This window comes from Rhinatrema bivittatum, chromosome 4 (genome assembly GCF_901001135.1).
Source record: "Rhinatrema bivittatum chromosome 4, aRhiBiv1.1, whole genome shotgun sequence".
NCBI classification, from domain to species: domain Eukaryota; kingdom Metazoa; phylum Chordata; class Amphibia; order Gymnophiona; family Rhinatrematidae; genus Rhinatrema; species Rhinatrema bivittatum.
Window position 1 is genome coordinate 363,481,854 of NC_042618.1, and position 18,455 is coordinate 363,500,308.

General features: G+C 43.9%; 1 protein-coding gene across 2 annotated transcripts in view; it reads right to left on the reverse strand.

The window, feature by feature from the left end:
- Positions 1 to 4,142: 4,142 nt before the first annotated feature.
- Positions 4,143 to 18,455, reverse strand: part of TAMM41 (TAM41 mitochondrial translocator assembly and maintenance homolog) — a 127,536-nt gene continuing 113,223 nt past the window's right edge. For both annotated transcript variants that reach the window (XM_029600781.1, XM_029600780.1), the window contains exon 8: positions 4,143 to 4,422. In XM_029600781.1, coding sequence (XP_029456641.1) covers positions 4,331 to 4,422 — 92 coding nt within the window. In that variant the 3' untranslated portion in view covers positions 4,143 to 4,330. The remainder of the gene's footprint in view (positions 4,423 to 18,455) is intronic.

An 18,455-nucleotide genomic window follows, 5' to 3' on the forward strand; every position in this document is an offset into this window, starting at 1 on the left:
CAATCCTGGACCTTATCCCCAAAAAGGTTTATCTGTGCAGGGGAGGCCGGCCAGCTGTTCCTGCACTTCTGGGCAGAGGTCAGATGCCCTGAGCCAGGCCATTCTCCTAGTCCCAATGTCCATCGCAGCTACACGGGCCGCTGTCTCAAAGATGTCATAGGTGGAACACTCATGCTTTCCAGCTTCCAGCCCCAGCAGGACAATGGTCAAGAGAGCTTTTTGCTGTTGTTGAGGCAAGCCCTCTCTAAAGTCCTGGACTCGTTTCCAGAGGTTACGGTTATACTGTGTCATGTATAGACGATAGGTGGCAATATGGGCCATCAGATAAGAGCACTGGAAGACCTTCCTGCCCAGAGCATCAAGCTCCCTATGCTTTCTCCCTTGGGGGGGGGTGGCAGAGGTGTGTGTATGGGAGTACCGGGCCTTCTTTAAGGCGGACTCCACGACCACCGACTGGTGTGGGAGGTGCTGCTTTTCAAACCCCATGGCATGTTGCACCAGATAAGTGGCATCAGCCTTTCTGTTGACAGGGAGATTGTAATAGGGTGCTCCCACATCTGGAGGAGGAGGTCTTTGAAGATAGCATGGATAGGCACCGCCACGATCTCCTTAGGAGCATCAACAAACAGGAGTACTTTCAGCTTTTTGTGTCGTGCATCCTCCTCCATAAGTAGCAGAAAACGAATGGCTTCAGCCATGGCCCTCATAAACTCCGCAAAGGACAAGTCCTTGGGGGGTAACCGGTGCCGTTTCTCCGGCAGGGAGTGTGAAGGTGAATATCTAGATGAGCCTGAACCTTGGAGTAGAGAGCAAGAAAGAATTGCCAGTATTCAAGGATAAAATGCAACAACAGCACAGAGTTCAAAAGGAGTTAATTTACAGCTGGCAGAACTTGCAGCCAAGTTTGTTCAGTGGAGGACCTTAGTGCAGATCCCGACTGATGATTTATTTTTGACAAGACAGAAGTGGGAATACCAAAGAGGGAAGCAGATCCTGACGTAGTTGATGTAAGGGATTGGGGAAATAAAATATATGCACTGTCACACTTGATGGCATTTATAGTTCACTGTGAACCTTTGTATCCATGCCCAAGGGGGAAAAAGGGAAATTGGAAAATATATAATAAAAATATAATCAAGAGGGATGTAAGGGTGGGAGTGAGTAATGAGACATACGAAAAATATGTATTCTGGCATCATAGAGCACGGATTTATTACACACAATGATATTGTAAAAATCTGGTATATAAGAGGTACAGAAAGCCTGAGAATTTTGGAGAAGACTAGCATATTTGCTGAGGCATGTGACTACATTATTACATAGCTCTCCTTACCTTCTCCCCGGGCTAAATGAATAAGAGAACTAATTTGGGATATTGCTTTTGTGCTTTTTAATAATATTTATAGCTGAGCACAAGATTATGATTATTATACAAATTATGCTTATGAAAAATGATAACTTGTAATAATTTTCATATTGCTACTAATAAAGAATTATAATAACTAATTCTGAATACAAGTCAAGTGGTGGGGGGGGGTGGGGAGGAAGGTTTAGCCTTATTCTAAATTGGCACTTACTCTCCTATAGGAGAACTACAACATGTTTATTTGGCAGAAATTATAATTAGCACAAGTATGGTAAAGTTCAGTTGGGCTAAACAGGGGGGGGGGGGGGGGGGGGGGGGGGGGGGGGGGGGGGGGGGAGTCATCTCTCCAAGGGTCGTAAGGCCCTTCCTTCTCACTGGGGTCCGCGTGATGCGGGCGTGGCCCGTGAGGGGCATTAGTTCTGGGCTCTGAAGGTTTCAGAGGTCGCGAGGGCACCGCAGAAGTCGGCGGCTCCCCAGGCATCGAGGGGACCGGAGGCTGCGGGAGTCCCGAAGGACCTGGTGTGGGCTCGGGGAACTGTGGTCTGGGAAACACTGTTTCAGTGTTTCCTCCTCCTCCTCGGATCCAAGGATCAAGTTTGCTCCGGTGGGGGCATCAGTGGCTGATAGGTAACCAAGGGTAATCGGTAGGGCGCCTAAAAGGATGTCCAGATGCTCCAGCAGAGGTGTTAAAATCGATGGTAGAGGCTCTGGCACCAGTATGGGGGCTGGTGGCACTGGCAACTCAACGCTATAGAGTGCTTTAAGCACTGCGGATTGCACCCTGTGATCCAGCTCCTCCTGAAAGTCCGGTGTGGCCAGGACTGAGGGAGGGGGACAAAGCATTACCGGCTCTTCCTCAGGTCTCCAAGGTGGCATGGATCCCGGCACCAGTATCGGTGGGGAATGCCCAGAACTCCCAAGGGCATCGGAGGATGGGGCCTCTGATGGGGCCTCTGATGGCTGGTGTTGCTTGGATGGTGGCCCAGCAGCCGCTGGTGCCAAACTTGGACCAGTGCCATGCATTGATAGTGACCGGTGGCGATGCTTGTGGGTTCTCCCACAATGTTCGGCCCGGTCTTTCCCTGGTGCCGAGGAGGCAGAGGATCCCAACATCCAGGAGAGTGGTGAAATCACAGAAGCGCTGTCTCCATTCCTGCAATCTTTCAAAGTGCTAGAGAGGGGAATGGGGAGGGGAAGAGAATCCAAAGGCTCCCTTTGACCTCTTAGTGTCAAGGGTTCAGACGCAGGAGTGGAGGGAGCGGACTTGTTTCTCTATTTTTATCCAGGCACGCCCGACGCCCTTTGGGGGGTCATCTGGACACACAGACGACACCCACGGACGTTGTGCGAGGCCCCCAGGCAGAAGATGCAGTCCTCTTGCAGATCCGTGATGGCCATGGTCCACGGGCACTGTCGAAAACCGGTCGACGCCATCAAAAACAGCCAGCATGTGGTCGATGACCGGCGGTCACCATAAGACAAGTAGTTGGGAATCGACCAAAGTTGGGAAAAAACAAGAAAAGTACCTACACACCGAGGAGGCACCGACCGCAAAGGGGGACCCAACAAGGAAGACAAGAAAATAACCAGATACTTAAGGAAAAAGAGGAGCTCCACAATCTGTGAGGCAACTGCACTGCAGAAAAGAAGAGACTGAAGGGGGACCTCGTGTGGATGTGCGGATAGCGGCATGGTGGGCATGTTTCTAGAAATTGACAAAAGTTTTCCATGCCGGGCTCCATCGGATGATATCACCCACATGTGAGGACTACAATCCTGCTTGTCCTAGGAGAAACAAGACCTGGCTACAGTCATATCTCTTTGACCACCAATTGCCTTCAATACTGGTAACTCCTTATTCCAAGGCATTTTACAATGCTGCCTCAAACACCTAATTATTACAAAGCACTGCATCTAGACTTTTGGTAGGAGCTAAATCTAATGACCATGTAATACCTCAGCTACTCTGGCTCCCAGTTGAGAGCAGAATAAAATTTAAAGCACTTTGCTTAGTCTTCAAATGCATGAACCAACTGATCTCTGAATTCTTTCACAACTTCTGGACTTCTATACTCCATGGAGTTAACTTTGGTCCTCTTATCCTCCCCTTCACCAATTTTAGCTAGATTAACATCTGTGAGGCTTTATGCAGTCAGCTGCTCTGTCCCTAAAATATGAACAAGTAATTTCTAACATCGTGTCTAGAACCTTGTTATCTCTCACTCTGGAAAAAAGTCAAAGCTTGGCTGTTTAGTAAGGCCTTCTTTTGGACTCCACAGCAAACAAAAATATTCAAATCATATGTTAAAAAATACATAGCAGAAACCAAAGGTATCTCAAGAATGCCAAATAAACCCCGCATGCACAGATTCATAGATCAGTCTTTGCTCAGTAATGCATACTATATTAGCTGTTTAATTACAATGTTCATGATCCTTATTAGGCCTTTTCTGATTCACAGAGTTGTTCTGCTGACATCAGCAACATCTGGAACTGGAAGTGCTCTAGGCATGCTCTGGCCCTGGATGTTAACTTCAACTATGGAAATGGAAATCTGGTATAATCAGAGAGAAGCCCAAATTTTGAAGTGCACATTTTGCATACATTCTGCGAGTAAATCAGTTTGGCTCCAGGTGGTCTGAAAATGCATTTCAGAGCCAAAGATGTGATACTTGCAAATGTAGAAGTACAAAAATGTCTGAATAATTCCCTGAAAAGCTAGGAACTGTTATTGTTTCTGTACGAAGAGGTTATGCAGACAAATTTCTACTAGTCATCTGGAGGAGGAAACAGTTTAATGATGTACAGTATAAAGGTGATTTCTGGTTCTTTAAAAAGTACAATACATTTTTCACCACTCAAAACTGGAACTCACCTTGCACAGAAATGTAATAGGAAACACATAGCAATGATAAATAAGCTTGTATTAAACAGAAAAAATCTTTATCTATGTAAATGTGTATACTAAAGAGAAATTTCAGGACTCCTTTTTCTCTGCCATCCCTTCCACATCTTGTGCACCTTCTTCAAGCTGTAATACACACTTTTTCTGACGCCTAAAAATAAATAAATAAATAAATAAATAAATAAATAAAAGGTCAGGTATCTAGAAATTACCAACAAATATAACTCCAATTTGTAATACTTGGCTTGAAAGTAACTAATACTACTCCAAGTTGTCCAACTGCATTCAATACACATTTCTCTCCTCTCAAGATTTCCCACCACACACTACAGGGAACATGCGAGCGTGGAATATGGAAGAGAACACGTCACTTTATAGTCTTTTTGTCATCCAAATGACTACTGAACTTCATCCAACGGCTTATTTAGACTGCTTGATAAAATGTCAGAAATAACTTTCCACAAATCTGTACAAGGCTTGGGCTAGACAACATGAACATAGTAACTATATTGCATTTTTACCCTGATATCAAATGAAAACAAGTCAAAAGTAAGCCAACTGGTCTGTTTTAAATAATGTTAAATCTAGTGTCATGAATTCCCTTTTCTTCATGTACAAATTACAACACATTTATTTAAAATCTTTTATATACCATCGTTAGGTTATTTACCATCACAAAGGTTTACAGGAAGGCACATAGTAAAAAAAAAAAAAAAAAAGTATTTAAACCAGGTAAAATGTTATGAAAAGTGCCAAAAATGGTTCGGTAACAAAGTGTATTCAAATATACAATTATATGATGAGTTTGACTTGTCCTTTTGCTACATGTGTTAAAGTTTACCTTACATGTAGGTCTCTCTTGTAATTCATATTCTATATCAGGTTATCAGTGAGACGTTGGATAAAAAAAAAAATAATTAAGCACAACGTACACTAAGTGCTGCGTGCTGAGTATATGATGCTTGCCTTTATTTACTTTCTCCGTTCTCTTTGTAAAACGCCTGTTTAAAAAGCCATATTTTTAAAATTCCCTTAAATATTTTAAAATTTCTCTGTAATCTTATCTCAAGAGCCATTGAATGCTCGCTCTCTGACCTGTGTAAGACGTGCTGTCTTAACTGATGGAACAGTAATAAAGGTGTTTAAATCTACAGGAGTATCCTTGAGACCACCTGAATACCCTTTTCACTTTTTTTTCTTTAGCACTGGATCAGGATCCAGACATATATTGCAATATACAATTTTCTAGAAATAACAATGATGCAGCAGAGCAAATACCTGCTAAGCAGCATTCTACAAATGGATCTGCTGTAACATCAGAAAAGCCTACACACACAGCTGGTGCAGGCATGCCAAAAACCCCTCACCACCTTGATATTGGAAATGTATTATTCTGAGGATATTTCAGTTTGATCCTAAGCCAAAGTATAAGGATACATTTTGCAAAAGCCATCTCTTAACTGCCAGACACAAGTAAACAACAAATAAGCAACCTGCAGACATTCATGGAGGCCAAAACAGAACCACAAGGTCAAGAAGAATGAGCGTAGAGGATGTTGAAGGGCAGGAATTAGGTCAGAAGGGATGGGGGACGGGGGGGGGGGGGCATGGAAATGGAGTTGGGTAAAGTGGCTCACAAGCTACCCTCTGCCCACGTAGTATGCTTAGCAATTCTTACTACTTGTTCTTGAAAAACATTGGAAAACAATTAGCTTCCAGAGCAAATGTTTCAAATCATGGAGTGTGTGCTTTAATCACAGATTTGGCATACCACCTGTCAAGTGAAAACTCTATTCTTTTTGCCTGTCACCAGATTTAACATAAAATTCTTAACTGTATATTGAAATATGCATACCAGATTTCATAAGATATGCCTACCCTATCAATCTATATAAATTTGATTTTATAGATGCACTAGCTCGTAGTGAGTATAAAGTGATTTATGAACAAATAAACTGATGTGCACAGTGGTAGCAATGCATAAAATCTCTACATCTGTCAATCATGTTGGACAAACTGAAGACCTCTGAATCTGTGACAGTCATTTCTCCCCAGACAGTATGCTCTCTCTGCTCAATAGCTGAGCTGCAACTGCTGACCCAGTAGCATCAGCTATCTTCCCTCTCTCCTGCTATCGAAGCGCATCACCTTGGCAGGACAGCTAGGTTCAACTGGCCCCAAGGGATGGGGGAACTGAACTTGAATCCCCAGTGCTGTAGCACACAGATCAGAGGCCTGCTGCTCTCTGCTGTCTTTATTATTGAACTGGACCTCAGAAGTATGCTGCACATCACACCTAGATTAAACATCCTCACTGCAACAAGATAAATATATGGCAATAAGCATAGCATTCTAATCAGTCTTCAGTAATGGGAGTCCACTTCAGCCTCATTGCTGCTACCTCTGCTCTTTCTTATCATTTCTACAGCACTAGTAGTCATATGCAGTACTGCACAAATACATGTAGAAGCTGTCTCTTCTACTTACAGCTTACAAAGTAGCCAATAAAACTATACAAGACAATGGGAATTTAATTTATTATAGAAAATGGTTAAAACCAATAAAATTATGATCAGGAGAACCTGGAGTTAAGATTTAAAAAGAGGCCTCAAAAAAGTAGGTTTTAGGCTGGATTTGAATAAGGGCAGAGAAAGAGAATGACATCACCTCAGGATCTCTTCAAGATGTATGGAACAGCAAGGTGGAAAGCTCAGAGTTGGGAGTTGGCAAAGGAGAAGGGCACAAATAATAATGACTTGCTCAATGAACAGAGTTCATGAGAAGGGGTGTAGGGACAGATAAGAGAGAAGTAATGAGAAGAAACAAAATGAATGCACTGATAGGTGAATAAGAGAACCCCTAAACTGTATTGGAAGTGGACAGGGAGCCACTGTTGTGACTTGAGAAGAGGAGCAATATGGGTATAGCAATACGGGCAAAGATAAGCTGCACAGATAGACTTTGAATAAATTGTACTGGAGAGAGAAGGTTAACTGGGAGACCTCTGAGGAGCAGCTTGCTTCAGTCTAAGTGGGAGGTGCTGAGAGAATGGATGCAGGTTTGTTCAAAAATAAAGGATGGATTTTAATGATACAAAACAAAAATGTTTTAGCAGTGTTTGGGAGATGTAGAGAGAAGGACAGCAAGGTGTCAAAGATGACCACAAGGTTATGGAGTGGGAGAACGTATTTGAAATAGCACTTCTAAAATCAAAGCTATCCATACATGACATGAGTACAACTACTACGCAACAGGAGAAAGCAGAGTTGCTTACCTGTAACAGGTGTTTGCTGAGGACAGCAAGATGTTAGTTCTCACACATGGGTGACATCATCAGATGGAGCCCGGCACAGAACTTTGATCTCAAAGAATCTAGAACTTTCAAACATGCCCTACTGAGCATGTGCAGCTGTAGTCACTACCAAGGCCTCTAGATCTCAAAGAATCTAGAACTTTCAAACATGCCCTATTGAGCACGTGCAGCTGTAGTCACTACCATGTCGAAGTTTTCCTTTCAGCGAATCCATTTCAATTTTCCCTACACCCCCCCCTTCACTCACATACCAGTACACTGTTCTTGTCTTACAAGTTTTTCCTTTACCCCCTCTACACGATGGTCATATAACTTGCCTATTACTGTAATTATTTCTCTCCCCTCTACTTCTCCCTTGTATATGATACATGTATATAGTACACCAATATTAATTTTAATTTCAACCTTATGCATGCTTTATTAATTTTAAATTTTACCTTGTCTCTTAATTCTTTTATAATTTTATGCTATACCCGTTTGAGTTATCTTGTTCAAGCTTACTGCATTCTCCTCATCGGCCTTGTTATACCGATCAACTTACTTTTTTGAGAATATAGTTCAGATGTAACTTCCTTTCTATTTCCACTTGTAATGTAAACCGATATGATGTGAAAACGAATATCGGTATATAAAAACTATTAAATAAATATATAAATAAATAAATAAATAAATAAATAAATAAATACCATGGCCTTGTGATGCCCTTGGAGCGGTCTTAAGACAGGAGAAGGTCGGAGAACAGACCAGGTTGGAGTCTGTTCTGCTTTTCAACAGTTTAATTACAAAACGTTCAGCAAGACAGAATCAAAATGGCTGCTTACCTCAGCAGACTGACAATGCAAGAACAGTTTTTCCAAAAGAGCACAGCACTCCATTACAGCTTTCTTCTTCTCCCTGGGGCCTATCTAACTCTCTCAGGGCCTCACCTTTGTATCCCTTACCTCAGGGAAATGCCCCCACCCGAGGATCCCTTTCCTGTCTGTCTTAAGGTGGACCGGGCCAGATAGTTGGAGCTGGTCCGTTAAGGCAGTCTGAGGCTCTCTGTCATATACTCTATCACAGGCCTCTAGGTAGAGTTCCTCTGTCCATAATATAGCTAATACATGGAGAAACCATCTCCCAGGGGAGGCGGATGGGTTTCATGAGGACTAATTTCCTGCTATTCTTGGAGAACATCTGTTACAGGTAAGCAACTCTGCTTTCTCCGAGGACAAGCAGGATGGTAGTCCTCACACATGCGTGAGTCCCAAAATATAGGCTGTCCAAGCAGGACAGGCGGGAAACTGCACCATGCTGAAAGCACCACCTCTCCCCTTTGCCAGTGAGACAGCCAATTGACAAAGGGGTCTAGGCGGGAAAGGAGTTGGCTTTTACAAAGAGAAAACCATAGAAAAGATTGACACACAAAGCCCCGATGGGTAACAGACACACTTAAGGCAGGGGAGTGATGTGAGTGCCAGCAAGAACATACTCCACATCATGGAAAACAATACAAGCAGGTTTCAGATCAATAAACCCTGACAACGACAGTAGATCTAGGACCTCCTGGATTCACGAAAAAGTCTAAAGATGTAAACAAGAGAAGGACTCTTGGACGAAGACCGCAAAGTTTCCTTCAGTTGGTTGTTTGGTTCCAAGACAACCAAACAACCAACTGGGGCAAGAGTACAAACCCAGAAAGAATCTGCAGTCCACTGACATCCGAAGGATAGAATGTCTCTGCAGAAGTGTGCCCATGTTTGGCTTATAGGCAGAATGGGCAGAAAACCCAAGCAATGCTTGAAAGAATAATCAGCAACAGCAGGATCTGTGACAGACCCTACGTGCCAAAGCACCAGACATACCTGATGATCAGCAGGACAGCATCAAGAGTTTCAGGGGATGAAAAGAAATCCCTGAATGGGATCACTAGCCTAAACCCATGAGCAGGGAGATACGTTTGGCCTGAAGCTCATCCACACTGCACCCTGTCAGGGACAGGGCTAACCATCCTCTCTACAGAATAGTTCAGGTGAGCAGGAAGACCCTTTGGGCAACCTAGTGAAGTGAGAAAAGCTAAAGGCAGTATTGACTAGAGCGTGACAAAAATATAGGGAAAAAAGTGGTGTCTTTTTCCCTGCAGGTATACACTAAGATATACCACGAATGCCTTAGTTTTTCCTTCCCTCCCCACCGACATTCTAACTGGAAGTCGGAAGAAGCGAACACAAGGAGGCAGATCGCTGGACTGCTGGGGTAAGCACAAGTCACTAGGCTGTATACCTCAACCCCAAGCAAACATCGCACTGCCGATTCCAGTAGGGAGTTACCCTCCAAGATAGAGCTCTCAGCCTGCTTCAGGGCCAGTGCCCTGTGCGACCAATTATTGTGCTGCCCCCCCCCCCCCCCGCACACTTCATTCATTCTGTCTTGGGCTTGCCAAAAAAAAAAAGAAGCCCAGCTCCTTCCAGCAACCTAAACTTTAAAAACTGTCACCCTCCAGGTCTTCACCCCCCTCCCCCAGAACCCATTGCTGGTGCAAGAGTATTAGTTGTCCTAAGCAAATCTTATACCCTTGCACCCCTGCCTCCTGCTCTCTCCATGTACAAGGTTAAAAATTATGCATTTATAATAGATTTTGCATGAAAAAGAATATTCGAAGGTCAGTATTTGCATGCACTTCTTTGGTGCCAACCAGAAAATCCTACAAAAAACCCCCACTTAGAACCATATGGCTCTAGGGCTACTGTAATGGGTGTTAGGTGTGGGTTTGACCCTCAGAAAGTCATGAGTAAATTGCAATTACAATATAATAAACCTACCACACCCAAACAGCATTAACTGCCAGCACTTAAAGTAACAACCCTACACCAGGCCCTTAAACACCAATACACCTCCTATTAGGAAAATAGAAGAGACCAAGCTGCTATAGATTCCTGCACATTAGCAGAATACCCCTCCACATCACACATGGAGACCCTCACCAAATATAGGAAAAAGAAACCATAAAATATAAATAGAAACAAACAGGCAAAAACTGAATAGGAAAACCGTAACAAGTCAGACTCTATGCCAGGGGTCAGGAACCTTTTTGGCTGAGAGAGCCATAAACGCCACATATTTTAAAATGTAATTCCATGAGAGCCATACAATATGTTTAAAACTAAATACAAGTAAATGTGTGCATTTTATGTAAGATCACACTTTTAAAGTACAATAAGTCTCTGAAAATATTACACCAGGCCTTAAGACACCAATACATCTCCTATTAGGAAAACGGACCAAGTCAGGCTGCTATAGAGTCCTACACAGAAACTACACGCCAGCAGAAAACCTCACCTGAATCACGTGCTGTCCCTCACCTAACATAGAATAAAGAGACCAAAACGCATAACAAGAAGCATGCAGACAAAAACTGAATTGGAAACTGCAACAAGCCAGAGTCTCTGTATGCAGTGTAACAAAGGAAAAAAGAAACATCACACATCCTTATAAAACAAATCAAGAAATATAAATCATCAGCAGTAAAACTGTACTAACAAAAAGAACATATTTCAAAACAGCTGATGAGTGGAATATCCAATAATTAAAAACTCATATAAAACATTTCCAGATACCAACAAAATATTTCAAAATAGCAGACACAAAGATCCAGTAATGAAAAATAATAAGGATACAAAAATTTTTTTGCTCTGCATACCTGGGAACGTTTGATATCCAGGTGTCCTGAGATTGTTCTGAATTAGCAGGAGGTGGGGTGGTTTGCTTGGAACTTTCTCCTCTCTCAGTCACATACCAGCGCTCTCTCTCACACTGGCTCTCAATGACACACCTATACACACATGCTCTCAGTCACTCACATATACAAATGTTTTTTCTCTCTCACTTATATAGGCTCTTAATTACACATTTACACACATGCTGTCTATCTTTTCACGCTTACACACACACAGGCTTTCAATCACATAAATACATGCTGTCTTTTTCTCTCACACACAGACTCTCATTCACATGCTTACAAACATGTCCTCTCTTTCTCTCATTTACACACAGGCTCTCAATCACATACTCACATGCTCCCTCACCTAAATCAGCTCTCAATCACACACATACACACATGGTCTCTCTCTCTCATTTAAACACAGGCTCTCAATCACATACTCACATGCTCCCTCACCTAAATCAGCTCTCAATCACACAGACACACATGGTCTCTCTCTCTCATTTAAACACAGGCTCTCAATCACATACTCACATGCTCCATCACCTAAACCAGCTGTCAATCAGACACAGACACACATGATCTCTCTCTTACTTATACACACAGGCTCTTAATCATACATACACATGATCTCTCTCACACACAAAGGATCTCAATCATACACACATACTCTTTCAAACAAACAGGTTTTCAATTACAAACTTACACATACAGGTTCCCAATGGTAAACTTACATTCATGCTCTCTCTCTCACAGGCAGGATCTCAATCACAGACATACTCTCTTTCACATATACAGGCTCTCAATCATTCACATACATGCAATCTCTCACTCACACACACAGGATCTCAAACACACATGCTTGCTCGCTCATTCATTCACTCTCTCTCTCCCCCTTCCCCCCACCCCGGGAACTCGCGGCAGCAGCAGCCACCTCCCAACGCTAACCTCCTTCATTTTCAGCCCTCGCGGAGGCGAAGGCGGAGTCCCATCGGCCGCGGTTGAAGATTTTCATTTTCCTCCGAGCCGCGCTGCAGTTTTCTTCCCGTCGGACACTAGCGTCCCGCGCAGGCACCCGATGCTCTCCACTTCCTCTTCCGGGCCGCGGGAAGAAGAGAGCACCGGCGTGCTCTCTTCTTCCCGCGGCCCGGAAGAGGAAGTGGAGAGCATCGGGTGCCTGCGCGGGAAGACCCGCGCAGGCACCCGATGACTCCAGCGCTGGCACCCGGCTGACACCCGATGACTCCCGCGCAGGCACCCGGATGACTCCAGTCGGCGTGCTCTCTTCTCCTCCCCCCCGCGGCCCGGAAGAGGAAGTCGTGAGCATCGGGTGCCTGCGCGGAAGAAGAGACCACGCTAGTGTGGTCTCTTCTTCCCGCGCAGGCACCCGATGCTCTCCACTTCCTCTTCCGGGCCGCGGAGGGGGGGGGAGAAGAGAGCACGCCGGTGCCGCTGACTCCAGCTGTCCTGCCGCGTTCCGCCCGGGCTGACAGCATTTTAAGCCCGGGCGGCGGAGGACCGGGGAGCAGCTGGGTCAGCAGGGAACCGCGAAGTATGGCGACACTTGTCTGCGAGCCAGATGCAGCCCTCAAAAGAGCCATATCTGGCTCGCGAGCCATGGGTTCCCGACCCCTGCTCTATGCAATGCAACAATGGAAAAACAGAAATCACCAATCCTCAGCCATTAATGTGTTTATTCTATTTCTTGATTTTAATTATAATAGCACAAACATACTAAAAAAAAATATATATATTTAAAAACAGCTGGTAAATGGAAGATCGAATAATTAAAAACTCAAACCATTTGTTTTAAATTTCTCAAACACCAATAAAATATTTCAAAACAGCAGATATATCAAACAGCATCCAAAAATTAAAATTAATAAGGATAAAATAATTCACACTCGCCTGGAAACTTCTGATTTCTAGTCACTCAGATTGTCGTGGATTAGTGAGAGAGAGAGAGATGCATAAACGTTCTCCTCTCTTTTTCATAGATATATATCTAAACATAAGCTCTCTCCCTCACTCGCACGTTTCTTCTTGCATCAACATGCTCACGTGCACATGCTTCCTCACACATTCCCACAGATGCTCCCGCCTACATATACATGTTCACATACACACACGTTCCCTCTTACACAGATACACACACAAGATCCCTCTCTCACATATACATGCTCAGACACACACAAACAGAACACCCTATGTTTCGATACCTCAACCTTTCCTGATATAAACTGAAGAATTTACTGCTCAAAAAGAACTTACTATTATTTAGACCTCTTATGCCATCATCCCTAAAGCCTGCATCTGTCTCAGTGCTCTCTCTTATACACACAAACAGCTCCCTCTTTCACACACATGCTCAGACACCCACACACCTCCACCCACATACATGCTCAGACACCCACACACACTCCCCATTCAAGGCCGAAATCCCAGTTGCTCGAGGGCTTCAGTGGTACTCGAGGGATCTCAAGAACCCCAGCAGTCAATGGCCTCGGGGACTACCAGGGTGCTCAATGGCGATCCCAGTATCTCATTGGTGATACCCAACATTGTCGGGAGTGGCAACGAAAGGCATTTTCAGCCACCAAGCCCGATGGCCTCAAAGGCGGCCCAACACCTCGATGGCATCTAGGGTGTCGATGGTATCAGGGCAGCTTCACACTGCGATGGCCCCAATGGCTGCTGCGGCATAGAGGCCACACACTTCGGTATAGAGGGTGGCCACTCATGCACCTCGATGGGATCGAGGCACGGATGGCACCAAGGGCATGGATAGGACAGAGGTCAGTGCTGTAACTCTGTCACCTCGAGGCCCAAGGCACACAAGGACTCCGTGCATCGAGACTCCACATCCACAGATGCTTACGGCTTAATGCAGTTCTGGTCCCTGACGCGGTCCTGACATCGATGCGTCAGATCAACAGTGTACTAGTCACAGATGTGCACGGGCAACCGTTACTGGGCATGACAACGGAGGTGCGGCAGCAAGCTGCTTGTCCAGGCTCCTGCTCACCCCTTCTCACAAGGAGACTGCATTGCCATCACCAGCAAGCAGGATGGGAGGCTACCTCATCCAGGGCTCCTGCTTGCGGAGACTAGTTCCTTTGAATATGGGGAGGATGAGCTCTTCCTCCACAAGAACAGTGTGGTCCTCGATCTCTGCACTGTCTAAACTTCCATTGATACCGATCTATCAGTGAAATGACATGGCACTCCTGCCCGGGTAGAACTCAGGCAAGTCCCCAGGCTCAGCAGCCTACACGGATCACCCTCGGACTGCATTTAATCAGTCCTGCCAGTACCTGACAAAGTTACAAAAACAGACAGAGCAAGGAGAGGACATAGTTACTAAACTGCCGGTGCAGTATTTATTTTTCTTCTCTTTAAGGAATAGAAATGGGCTCTACCAGAATACACAGAGACTAAGGCCCACCGTGTTGCTGGCAAACAGACGAAAGAAGAAAAAGGAAAAAAATAAAACTACCGTAAGGTAAAGGAAAGAAAATAGCTGCAGCTCTAGAAAAAAATCACTTACAAAAACCGTGAGAGAGCAAAGCTGAATTCCGTGACACACACAGCTCTCGCGACCTTACGGTTCCGTGGAAAAAAGACAGAGGGACTCTGCCTAGGGGGCAGGGTGATGACTACAGCTGCACATGTTCAGTAGGGCATGTTTGAAAGTTCTAGATTCTTTGAGATCAAAGTTCCCTGATGGGTGCCCTCCGATGATGCCACCCATGTGTGAGGACTAGCATCCTGCTTACCCTCGGAGAACAGAACTAATTTTAAAGAGCATTCTCTTACACGATAGCACAAAACACTAGCTCAGCAGGAAAAAGCAAATCAAGAGGTGGTGCAATCTCTAATAGGAAACAGACCCAGAAATCTCAGAAGACCTCACAATGTCTACAGACGTCCTTTTGAAAACTGGAAAGTATTATCTTATTTATTTATTTTACAACTCCTCACTTAAAAAAAAAAAAAAAAAAAAGAGGAAGGAATACGTTAGTGTGCTTTATGCTAACATATGGAAAGGTAAGAAAGAGGAGAAAAGGATAACTATTAGCTATGTTGAAATTCTCTGCAGTGATTTCACAGTTTGCCAAGCACTGCCAGTGAGCAAGGTGTGTTAATTAAAGAACAATGACTCTCCTCTAGAACCTCAATTAGTCATGCTGTACAAAGTGGAATAAAACGTCTGCAGTGCCTTCCAGTATTCCCATATACATTCTGAAAAACATGGAGTCTACTGTCATTTTCTGAACAAACTCATGAGGACTTACACAGTACTAGAGGCCACTGCAAATAAAATATCTAGAAGCTCTAAGATTTAGAAATACACATTTTTGGTTAACAGCTATAGACATACTAATAACTAAGATCCTTTATAAGAAGCCCTCTTTAAATCAAACCATGGTGGTAACAAAGGGAAGCCATAATCCCCAAAAGCAAATCTTGCAAAGTAATTTTTGTAGAAGTCCCATTCTTCTCTAACAGAATTTTATTAGATCCAGTTTGTTGCATGCCATTTTGTAAATCTGGATCAGAATGTACTGAACCCAGAATGTGCAGCGAACTAAGGAGTAAATTGCTGAGTGTAAACTTGTGGCTTTTTTTTTTTTTTTTTAAATCTGCAACCTCCAATTCAAGAAGGTATGGGATAAACACAGAATATCCCTTATTACAAAGAAGTGATGGGGAAGACAGATCAGCTATGACATTATAGACAAGATGAGTCTTAAGTCCTTACCTGCCGCCAGATTCCATGGAGGTCATTTTCAAGGGAGTTACACACATAAAAGTAGCATATATTGCAGCAATTTTCAAAAACGCATTTATGTGCATGAAACCTTTTGACAATTCTGCCATATAGAATGAATCTTCAAAGTAGTTACATGCATAAAGTACCAATTTTCAAAAATCCTTTTATGTGCGTAAATCCTTTTCAAAATTACCTCCCATATTTCTATATTGGGAGGCAGGAAGGGGCTTGAAAATATTAATGATTTGGCTTTCTATCAGAAGAAGCTGTCAATATCATCGAAATGACAAAACCTGCAAAGTGACAGGGGGAAGGAGAATAAGACAAAAGCAGAGAGAGAAAATGCACAGACCATGTTTTTCCCTCCAGGCAGGGCCAGTTTTAGGCTGAAGCAGTACAGGCACATGCCTAAGGTGCCCAAAAACTGGAACTCCTCCTCCACTGCTCTCTAATTTCATGGTGGGGCAGACTGAGCAGGAGAGGAACCCCCACCCCTGGTCCTCTGCCTGTGGGTGCCATAATCTTAAATCTGATCCTGACTATTTATAGACTTTGGGCTTGTCGAATGTAGCTGTGCCTCTTACTGCTAATATAATTATGTATTGTTGTTACCCACCTCGAACCTTGGAGGGTGCGGGCTATAAATACAATCAAATAAATAAATAAATTGTAGTAAAGGATGAGACCTGCAGGGGCTGCTTCTTCTAAAATGGTCCTACTTTTTTAAGTCCAACTTTCTTCCTCTGACTTCTAGGATTAGAGCTCAGCCCTGCTCTCCTCCATGTAAAACATGAATACTCAGAACTGAGATACTATGGGCCTTTCGTTTACTACAGGAAGGGTATTTTTCCCCACTCAAGTCCCTTCCAACTTAGGCTGGGGGCACAGGAGCAAACCTTAGCCCAGGTGACACAGAGCCATCAAGGAAAGTAACCAATGAGCAGGCCTCTCCTCTCCTACTGGCTGTGACAAATCTATCCTGGCAGTATTACAAGCCTCTGCTAGTCCAAAGAACAAAAGCCAAGTCTGGGAATCAAACTTGAGCTTCAGTGCTGTGACACTAGACACCCCAATAAGTTCAGTTGTTTTTTTTTTAAGAATTGATTAAAATGCAATTACCGTATAAGAACATAAGAAAATGCCATACTGGGTCAGACCAAGGGTCCATCAAGCCCAGCATCCTGTTTCCAACAGTGGCCAATCCAGGCCATAAGAACCTGGCAAGTACCCAAAAACTAAGTCTATTCCATGTAACCATTGCTAATGGCAGTGGCTATTCTCTAAGTGAACTTAATAGCAGGTAATGGACTTCTCCTCCAAGAACTTATCCAATCCTTTTTTAAACACAGCTATACTAACTGCACGAACCACATTCTCTGGCAACAAATTCCAGAGTTTAATTGTGCGTTGAGTAAAAAAGAACTTTCTCCGATTAGTTTTAAATGTGCCCCATGCTAACTTCATGGAGTGCCCCCTAGTCTTTCTACTATCCGAAAGAGTAAATAACCGATTCACATCTACCCGTTCTAGACCTCTCATGATTTTAAACACCTCTATCATATCCACCCTCAGTCGTCTCTTCTCCAAGCTGAAAAGTCCTAACCTCTTTAGTCTTTCCTCATAGGGGAGTTGTTCCATTCCCCTTATCATTTTGGTAGCCCTTCTCTGTACCTTCTCCATCGCAATTATATCTTATTTGAGATGCGACGACCAGAATTGTACACAGTATTCAAGGTGCGGTCTCACCATGGAGCGATACAGAGGCATTATGACATTTTCCCTATGAATGATAAGGTTTGAGATGGGACTAAGTAGGATTTGTCGAAGTTGACTAGAAATCCTAGCGAGATTAGAGTGTGTAAGGTAAGATGTAGGGACGACCGAGCAGCATGCTGAGTGGGACCCCTGATTAGCCAATCATCTTGATAGGGGTAGACGTGCACATCTTCAGTCCTGAGGAAGGCTGCAACTACTACGAGGTATTTTGTGAAGACTTGAGGTGCAGACGCTAGGCCGAACGGAAGCACTCGGTATTGATAGTGCTTGGGGCCTACCAGAAATCTCAGGTATTTGCGATGAGATGGAGTTATTGCAATATGAGTGTAAGCATCTTGGAGGTCTAGAGAGCAGAGTCAATCTCCTCTTTGTAGAAGAGGAAGAAGAGAACCCAAAGTTACCATCTTGAACCTTTCTCAATGGAGGTACTTGTTGAGGGCACCTAGGTCCAGAATTGGACGAATGCCTCCTGATTTTTTGGGGATTAGGAAGTACCGGGAATAGAACCCTAGGCCGTGTTGAGAATAGGGTACTGGTTCTATTGCCTTGGACTGGAGGAGGAGGGAGACCTCCTGTTCCAGAAGGATGGAGTGATCGGATGTTCTCCATGTCGGTAGAGGT